Source organism: Crocuta crocuta, unplaced genomic scaffold (genome assembly GCF_008692635.1).
Source record: "Crocuta crocuta isolate KB4526 unplaced genomic scaffold, BGI_CrCroc_1.0 scaffold30, whole genome shotgun sequence".
Classification (NCBI taxonomy): Eukaryota; Metazoa; Chordata; class Mammalia; order Carnivora; family Hyaenidae; genus Crocuta; species Crocuta crocuta.
Genome location: NW_027528345.1, coordinates 13,174,309 through 13,183,816, shown reverse-complemented (window position 1 = coordinate 13,183,816; position 9,508 = coordinate 13,174,309). Strand labels below are relative to the sequence as shown.

The window sequence follows — 9,508 nt, the reverse complement described above, 5'->3', positions numbered from 1 at the left end:
AGATTGGGGAACCCCTGAGTCTGGGCTAAGCCCTCCTCCCACTCTTCACCCCTTCCTCCAGGCCTTGCTCTCGAACCCACCACAGTGACCCTAAAAGTTTGGGCAGCAGCAGCCTCCAACCAGAGCACGGCCTCCCTCCTGACTCTTGCACGGCGCATGCACACACGCACACACACACTGTCTTCCTGATCTAGAGGTGGGTGACTGGGGAAGCAAGCATCTCTGTGGTCAGCTCGGGTGTGTGTGTGTGGTATGGGCAACTCCAGCCATGTCACTGTACTCACTTGTGTGTGACTTTGTCTGTGTTCATTCATGACAGCGGCTGTGGCCGTGTGGGCAACGCTGTGTGCGCAGACGTGTGCATGTATCATCCTGTGTTTGTCTGTGAATGTGTATGTCNGTTTGGGGTTTGTTCCTTTTCCCTCCTGTTCCTTCCCTCAGCAGCCCAGGGGCCTCAGCAGCAGTGGGAGCAGCGGCGGCGGCGGCGGCGGCAGGAGCAGCCAGGACTCTGGAGTCAGAGTAGGATTGTAGGATCCCAGCCCGAGTGGGAGCAGGAGTGGAGCTGAACTGCGGGAGAAGCGGAGCCCTCCTGGGGCCCTCAGGCCACCCCCTGCCCGCACTCCCACAGCCAGACCTCCAGGGAGGAGAGACCCAGGACACCCAGCCCCAGAGCCCCCAGGTACATGACATTGGGGAGCCCTGGGAGGGGTTCCCGCGGATGTCTATGGGATGGCTGGGGGGCAGGGTGGGGGACACCGAGGCCCACCGTCCCTTCCACCCTTGCCCTTCAGCACCTCCCCCTCCCCAGGACACTTGACAACTTGCCCATGGCCCTACCCTCCTCCTGCTTCCACCCCTTCCCTGGAGCCCTGTTTCTCCTCTCCCGCCCAGATCCCTTCTTTGGGGAGCTCAGCAAATGGAGCAGGAAATTTGGACCCTCTGCCTCCCTCTCTCGCCCTGCTCATTGGATCCGGAGCCTTCTCCGCTGGGAAAGCTGTAATTAGAGGGTGGATCCCTACAGACAGAGAGCAGCCCCCCCACCCCCCACCCCCCAGTCCCTTCTAACTTTAGATCTCTTCTCTCCCATTCTCCCATTCTCCCTCCCTCTCCCTCTCTCTCTCCGGCTCGGCTGGCTCTCTCCATCTGCCTGGCTCCTTGGGACCCGTTCCCCAGCCTCAGGATGGCGTCCTCCCTGCTTGAGGTAACAGCCCCCTCCGCCCCCCCAGGACACCAGCGACAGTCCTAATGGTCCTAATCCCTCCCCGCCCCCTGCCTCCCAACTCACACAGACAGTGGCTGTGGTGCTTGTCACTTCCAGGGTCCCTCTGATGAGGAGAGAGGACAGGGATCAGAGTGGGGAGCAGAGGGCAGGAGGAAGGGCTGCAGAGAGAGGGGCCAGGGGTCAGAGAGCTGTCAAAGGAAGATGAGAGGGGTCAGGTCAGAAGAAGGCATGGACCTCTGGGTCTGCAGCACACATCAACCCTGAGGAGTGGACAGCGATGGAGAAAGGAGGAAGAGGAGGGGTGGGAGATGGGTCAGCCTTCACAGACAGGGGGAGAGAGTGAGAGGGCTGGTGGGGTGGGCACCAGGCACTGCACTGGGTATAGTGCCTCGGGGGTCCCATACCCAGGAGCTCCTGGCCTGAGCCTGGGCCGCAGGTTGTCTGGTTTGTAGGTGGGCAGGGGGTGGGCCTCGGGGCAGGGGTGTGTAGGGGAAGAGGCGAGCTATGAGAGAAGGGAGAAGGGCAGCCCTGTGCATGTGGGGGGGCTGACCAGAGGAACTGGGCCCGGGCCTGAGAGGGAAGCAAGGAGGAGGGCCAGGGTCTGAGGCCGCCTGCCCGGCTCACAAATATTTAGCTTTCAGCCAAAGACAAACTTAGCTCTATTTTGGGAGTGGGAGGCTCCAGGGCGGACTGGGCCACTTCCCCTACAGGCTGGGACCCCGGCATCCCTTGCCTTCGCACTAGGGATGGAGGGCACTAGGGTACCATGGAGGTCAGGTGTGGGGGTCTTGAGAAATCACGGACTCTGTCCAGGGGGGGCTCCAGGTGCATAGCCGGAAAGGAAAGACTCATAGCCACTCAAAGCCACTCAGAATGTCCTGAGTTCTCCTTGTTTCTGGATCTCTGACTCTGTTTCTCTGTCATCATCTCTGTCCTGTTTTCTGAGTCCCTCCATAGGAGCTTGGGGCTGGAAAGCCCTCCCCCCTTCAGGTTAGCTGCCTTCAGTAGCCTTGAACTTTCCATATTCTCAGGCCCCTCAGAAGCCCCCATCTCTGCTCTCAGTCCCCTAGCTCAGGTCCCAGGGGCGATGGGCTGACCAGGAAGCCGATTCATTCAGCCTCCGGGAGAGGTGTGTGTGAGACGGAGCGAAAATCTTTTAACGCCTGTGATCACTGGCCTGGGCATAAGCACTAGGGTGCAAACCAGCGTGCCTGCATACGCGTGGCTGGCTCTGTGAGAGCACAGGTGTGTGTGTGTGTGGATGTGTACCAGCTGGACCATCTGAGCATCTGGTCATCCAAGTGAGGACTGGTGTGTGTGTGTAAGGCTGAGAATGGCGAGTTTGTGACTGAGTTGGAGGGAATGGCATGCAAGCCAGTGGTGCAGACACGATGTCCCTCGTCACTGCTCGGTATCCAGTCGGGGTCCCCAGGTGTTGCGCTCTACGGCCTGCCGCGATGAGGGCAGATCGCTGACCCTGCCATCCCCCCACGGGACTCTATACTGAGCCATCATCGGAACACTGTGGTTGGTCTTGAGGAAGTTCCCGGACCAAGGTGCGCGGAGATGCTGGGTCCATCCGGGGCAGGGGCAGTGTCAGTGGGCGTGGGCACCATGCCAGGTTGCCAGCGTGGCACTGGTGTCTGGGGGAGGGGCTGGCCCAGAGGCCTGCTGGAAAGACACAGGATCAGGGAGCACTTGGCAAGAGGAGTGTGTGCTAGGATCTGGGCTTTCGTGTCCCTCACTCCTCGTGAACTGGAGATGCCCCCAACACAAAGGCACTCCAGTCCTGTCTGTTTCTCCTACTTTTGGGGCACCGGGGCCCTCAGCTGTCCCCTTCCCCCACCTAGGACGCCCTCCGCCTGGTATGGGTGGGCTCTCGGGTGATAGGAGGAAACTGGAGGTTCAGAGAGGGAAACAGCTGTTGTCTGAGGAGAGGCTCACCTGGGCTGAGCGAGCTGCAGGGGAAGAGGCCGGAGGGAGAAATGGGGGTGAGGGCTACATGGGGATGGAGAATTGCAAGTGGGGAGAACCAGACAACGTGGGCGGAGGCTCACATGGACAAGTGGAATCCAGGACCCTTGTGTGCTCAGATTGGATGGCCAGCTGGCCCTCATATATAGAGTGAGCTTCGGCAGGAGGTCAGCCCGGCACTGTGAGCTCCCTGGGAAAAGGGGACCCCCTTCCCCAGCTGCATATAGGAGTGAGAAAGCTGGGACAGCTCTTCGTTCTTTCTTACTGAAAAGGAGACCCCTCTTCAGGACTTGAAGCCTGCTTTTATTGTTTTAGCAGAAGGTGGGGTAGAGGTCGGAGGAAAAACAACTGGGAGGTGGGACCCCTGGGAAGGTGATACATCTGACCAAGTATGGGGGCGCATACGTAGGACCCCCTCAGGAACATGCAAGTGGCCGCAGAAGGGAAACTGAGGCTGTGGTGAACCTAGCCAGGTGCCTGGTTCTTGGCCTCCAGAACCTTTTGAGGGGGTCTGGTGCCTTGCTCCCCCTTCTCTGCCCTCAGGGGCCCTGGGGGCCACCACTCCAGGGCTGGGGTCTCCTGTTGGCCTGGGGCTGCTAGCCTTCTTTCACCCCTCCTTCCCTCTCCCCAGCTGGGTGGGGTCCCTGGGCTTGGCTGAGGCCCCTGTGGCCACAGTGTGAGGGCCGGGCGGGGGGGACGGCGTCGGCGTTTTTAAAAATAAACCGACCGCAGGGAAACCAACGGAGCCGGGCTGGGCCGAGGGGGAGAAGCGGTCAGGGGGAGAAGGAGGGAGGAGTGGCCTGGTCTGGGGGTTTTCTGGGGCCCAGCATCATGGTGGTTTTCTTTTAGGTAGGAGATCTGTCTTCCTCCTCCCCCTCCCCCTCCCCCTTTCTTTTTTCTTCCTCCTTTTCCTCTCTGTTTCCCTCCGCCTTCCTAGCTGAGTCCTCTCTCCATCACCTCTTTGTTTATTCTGCTTTCCTCTCTCTCTCTGCCCTTTGTCTTTTCACCTCCCTGCTCTTTTGGGTCTCAGCCCATTTCTGCCCCTTGATGCCAGTTTCCCCCTCTGCCTCCCCTTCCCTCACCCCCCGGTGGCTTTTATATCTGTGCCTCACCCTGCGCAGGGTCCTTTGCTCCTGTTGGCTCTGGGTCTCTGCCTCTCTCCTTCGCACTGCATGTTTTTACGTCTCCGTTCTGCTAGGACTTGACTCCTGCCAGCAACCCTGCCTCAGTCTACCCTCTGCTTGTGAGACGGGAGGCTCCAAGGGAAACTTTGGCTGGGGAGGACCCAGAGCTTTTCCCATAGCCAGATTTGAGGACGGTTTTGGTGGCTCAAATTTGGGAGTCTGTGGGGTCAACAGGGCTTCAGAGAGGTAACTGGGCAGGGCGGGGGCTGCAGGTGTGCACCTGGGGAGCAGCACAGGGGTGGTGACTGCACACGCCCCTCACTGCAACATAAAACCCCAGACCTACCTGTAGGATCAGTGTCACACACACATCCCGCAAGCTTGGAGGGACTGGACAGGTCTTGGATGCTTGAGTTCTTTTTTAGCTTTACTGGGAAAGCAGTGGGTACATTGCCTTTTGAGGGCATCTTTTTGGGTGGGATTCTCAGTCATGGATCTCTGTACCAGCCAGAGATGCTGGAGGGTATCTCCTCCTGGGGTGTCCTGAGGTTGACCCAGGGAGGGGTACCATGACCTCCCAAGGGATGGGAATCTCAGGGTGGTTTGGCCGGGTAGTGGTAGCATGATGGGCATTAAGGGCATTTTGTGCTTGGAAAAGACCCCCACGCCTCACGTCTGCATATCTTCCCTCACTCATGGTGCTGGAAGGGTATAGAGAGACCAGCTACATAAGGGCTACTGGACATGGAGGGGTACGGCCGTGAGCCAATGTCTTAGCCACCCCAATTCCCAGCCCCGGAGGAGTGTGAGGACTTTGGGCGCCTCCAGCCCTCCCAAAGGGGTACCAGCTGCCTCCACAAAGCAGGAGGTGCCCACTGCCCGCTTGAAAGACATTCTTGCCTCAGCCACAGTCCGGGCTTGGCGGCAGCCCTGTTCCCTCTCAATGTCCCAGTGTCTCCGCGTCGCTTCCTCTTGCTCCCCAGCCCTAGAGTCCCTGCCAAGAGATTCCTTATTCCTTACATGAGGCTGTGGCCTCAGGGAGACCGGGCCACTCACTGCCTTAGTCGAGAGCTAGAGCAGAGACAGGAAGTGGAACATGGGGCTGGAGCTGGGAAAATCTGGAGTGGGGGTGGCTGCAGTCCCCTAATACTTCTCTCTCTCCCCATGTTTCTCTTTGAGACTTATCTCTTCTCTCCAAGTCTCTGACCATGGCCTTTACGCTGAACCCACTTTCAGGAGCAGGACCCCTTAATTCTCACCTCACCCAGGTGCTGCTTCCATCCCCGGCTCTTCTCGTTGCTACTTAAGAAGTGTCTCTGTTCCGCAGAGGCCCTGGCACCCTCCAGGAACTCCACAGGGAGCTCTGCCTCCTCCCTCCTGGGTCGGGTTGTTAGGCTGCGGTCTGGACCTCTCTCTCCTTCCACGAATCCATGTGAGCTCTGCCCTGGGGCCCAGTGTTCTTCGTTGGCCTCTCCACCTCCATCTCCCATCCTCTTCAACTCTTCCCGGACCCCAGGGTTCTGCTCTCCAGGTCTCTGGGTCTTGTCCCAGGGATTTGCCCTTCCCTTTCTCTCCCCTTAAGCAGCGCTTCCCTCTGTCCACAGGAGGAAGCCCACTATGGCTCCAGTCCCCTGGCCATGCTGACGGCGGCGTGCAGCAAATTTGGTGGCACCAGCCCTCTGCGGGACTCAACGACACTGGGCAAAACAGGCGCAAAGAAGCCTTACTCTGTGGGCAGTGACCTTTCAGCCCCCAAAACCATGGGGGATGCCTACCCAGCCCCCTTTTCAAGCACCAATGGACTCCTCTCACCTGCAGGCAGTCCTCCGGCACCCACCTCGGGTTATGCCAATGACTACCCTCCTTTTTCCCACTCATTCCCTGGGCCCACGGGCACCCAGGACCCTGGGCTACTAGTGCCCAAGGGCCACAGCTCTTCTGACTGCCTGCCCAGTGTCTACACCTCTCTGGACATGGCACACCCCTATGGCTCCTGGTACAAGGCAGGCATCCATGCAGGTATCTCACCAGGTCCGGGCAACACTCCTACTCCTTGGTGGGACATGCATCCCGGGGGCAACTGGCTAGGCGGTGGGCAGGGGCAGGGCGATGGGCTGCAAGGAACGCTGCCCACAGGCCCTGCCCAGCCTCCACTGAACCCCCAGCTGCCCACTTACCCGTCCGACTTTGCCCCCCTTAATCCAGCTCCCTATCCAGCTCCCCACCTCCTGCAACCAGGGCCCCAGCACGTCTTGCCCCAAGATGTCTATAAACCCAAGGCAGTGAGCAATAGCGGGCAGCTGGAGGGGAGCGGCGGGGCCAAACCCCCTCGGGGCGCAGGCACAGGGGGCAGCGGCGCGTACGGAGGCGGCGGCGGAGCCGGGCGCTCCTCCTGCGACTGCCCCAACTGCCAGGAGCTAGAGCGCCTGGGGGCAGCGGCGGCCGGGCTGCGGAAGAAGCCCATCCACAGCTGCCACATCCCCGGCTGCGGCAAGGTGTACGGCAAGGCCTCACACCTGAAGGCTCACCTGCGCTGGCACACGGGCGAGAGGCCCTTCGTCTGCAACTGGCTCTTCTGCGGCAAGAGGTTCACCCGTTCGGACGAGTTGGAGCGCCACGTGCGCACCCACACCCGGGAGAAGAAGTTCACCTGCCTGCTCTGCTCCAAGCGCTTTACCCGGAGCGACCACCTGAGCAAGCACCAACGTACCCACGGCGAGCCGGGCCCAGGGCCCCCTCCCAGCGGCCCCAAGGAACTGGGGGAGGGCCGCGGTGCGGGGGAAGAGGAGGCCAGTCAGACGCCCCGACCTTCTGCTTCCCCGGCACCCCCAGAGAAGGCCCCTGAGGGCAGCCCAGAGCAGAGCAACCTGCTGGAGATCTGAGCTGGGCGGAGGGTCTCCAGTCCCAGGGCTGCCTCACCAGCATCTCCTGGCTTCGTGGACCACTGCTTGCCCCTCGCCCCCTTTGCCCCATGCATGCTGCCCTTGGGGCTCTCAACATCCTGGGCCTGGGTGTCTCCTAGCATGCCTCCTCGGCTCACCCTTCCCTTTGCCTTGAGCCTGTTCTGCAAACTCTCATCTCAGGCCCTCACCTCGTGCCTGATTTCCACACTCTGGCTTCCTAAGTTCTTCCCTCGCCCCTGCTCACAGCTTCCCTCTCCTCTGCTCTTACTGCATCATCTCATTTTCCTTCCGTCGGGCTCTCAACACTTTGTTTCTCCCATCTCACTAACTTATCTGCAAACATTCTTTCTGCTTCCCAAGCTTATTTACCACTATTGCTTAGCTTCCAGGCCCCAGTCTTCCCAATTTCTTATTCCCACTTGCTTTCCATGCTCCAGAGCGCTTTTTTTTGTTTTCCTTTTTTACAAACACAGTGATGATGATGATGATGATGATGATGATAATGATGATAATTTATTGCCCCCTGGTGGCCTCTTCATTAGGGACCAGAGTTAGGGGGATTGGGGTTAGTGATCTGGCAGGGAGCAGGGTGCCAAGAGGGGGGCAGACCAGTGGGGATCTGATCCCAGAAATGGGGTGACCCCAGGGTCAGGGAGGCTGCCCCCAGGCCTGTATATTTAACCCCGATGTTCCAAGAGAAATGAATACTAATAATAATAATTCTATTTATCTAAGTTATGATGACAGGTCAGGTAGAGTGAGCTGGGGAGGGAAGGAGGTCCATTTCTGCTATGGAAATTTTAGCTAAATGTATCTCTGTACAGAAAAAGTGTTAGTGGAGATCTTGTTAATAGAATTTCTATCATCAGGGTCTCAGTTAATGGGGTTTCTCTTTTAATGGAATCTCTGCTAATAGGGTTGGTTAGCTAGATCTCTGTTAAAGAGTTGATGGGGGGGGGTCCTCTCAGTTAGGGATCCCTAATATTCCCAGCCCCAGCCAGAAGCTGTGAAACCTCAAGCCCTATGGAGGGGAGGACTGGATTGTACCCCAGCTCCCTTGGCCCCAGATCAGGCTCTTCCACTGCCCCTCCCCTGACACCGTGACCCCTGCAGGCTAATCCTTTGTTGCCATGGTTATGGAGAGCTTTCAGCTGCCATCCAGGACTTTTTTGTGGAAGCCCACCTAACAGGAGGAGCACACTGGTTTGGAGGTGCCTCTCCTAAAGAATAGGTGTGAAAGGCTTTCTCTGGGATCAGATTCAAATAAATCAAGTATTTATTGAGTGCCTATTCTGTACAAGGCACTACTAGGCTGGTGCCTAAAAGCCATGAGAAAGAAGAATTTATAGAGCTAGGAGGACAGAGGTCCCCAAGCTGATTTGGGGTTGCGTTCACCGCTCCTCCTCCCTCCCACTTCCAATGCTCCCAACTCCACCTCTGGTGACTTTTAAAGCCGCTTCGTGCCTTTAAACGCCTTTCCTGTGACTTTGGATCCTCCTTTTCTGTCTCTTGCTCCCTCAAGGCCCCAAGTTAAAGGGTTAAAGCCTCTGGAGCTTGGGGAGAGGGTAATATTGTGTGGAAGGGAAAGGATCATGCCCTCATGGAGTCTTTTTTTTTTTTAATTATTATTATTATTTAATAAAAAATTTGATTTTAAATTTTGTCCTGGTGAGAAAAGAGAAAGAGGAAGGAAGAAGAGTGAGCCACAGGATTTTTCCTTGGCAAACTGGAGACTCCCCACGGGCATCCTATCGTGCCCGTTGGCACACTGTGCGCGCGGCAGAACGCCGCGTCGGCCAGGCCCTCGGGCGGAGGTCAGTATGTGAGCGCCCAGAGCTCTCTGTGTCGAGTGGAGAAGGGGGGGAGGTTTCCAGACTGGCCCTNAGCCCCCGCCCGCCGCGGCCCCGCGGCCCTCCCCTCCCGGCCCCTCGGCCCCTTTCATCTTCCCTAGACTCCGCTTGGGGTTTTGCTGGTTTCTGGGAGATAAAAACCGCCTCAAATAGCGGCGGCGCGCTGCCAGGACAAACAGGGCCCGGCGGGCCATGTGCGCCTGGTTACCGGCCCTGAGCCGGGGCGCCGGGCCTCCGCGGGCCGAACTCCGGGCACGCAGGCTCCGCCGGCGCCTCCCGCCTCCCAAAGTCGAGGCCCCCTTTAAAAGCCTCGGGCAGCGGCCCGGCGCTGCCTCGGTTTCCCGCCCAGGTCGTAAGGAGCACCCCCCTCCCACATTGGAGACCGCCCGCTGAGCGCTTGGAGCCCGTGGAGCGGTGGGTCGTAGTTGCTGTGTC

General features: G+C 58.8%; 1 protein-coding gene across 2 annotated transcripts; it reads left to right on the top strand.

Moving 5' to 3' along the window:
- Nucleotides 1-456: 456 nt before the first annotated feature.
- Nucleotides 457-8,791, top strand: SP7 (Sp7 transcription factor). 2 transcript variants are annotated; one of them, XM_077753618.1, is made up of 3 exons: nt 457-679; nt 1,174-1,201; nt 5,925-8,791. In XM_077753618.1, exons 2-3 carry the CDS (start codon nt 1,181-1,183, stop codon nt 7,200-7,202), a joined length of 1,299 nt encoding a protein of 432 aa, XP_077609744.1. In that variant the 5' UTR covers nt 457-679; nt 1,174-1,180; the 3' UTR covers nt 7,203-8,791. The 2 variants fall into 2 exon arrangements, with proteins under 2 accessions (XP_077609744.1, XP_077609745.1); XM_077753619.1 differs by lacking the exon at nt 457-679 and having other exon boundaries at nt 1,100-1,201.
- Nucleotides 8,792-9,508: the final 717 nt, after the last annotated feature.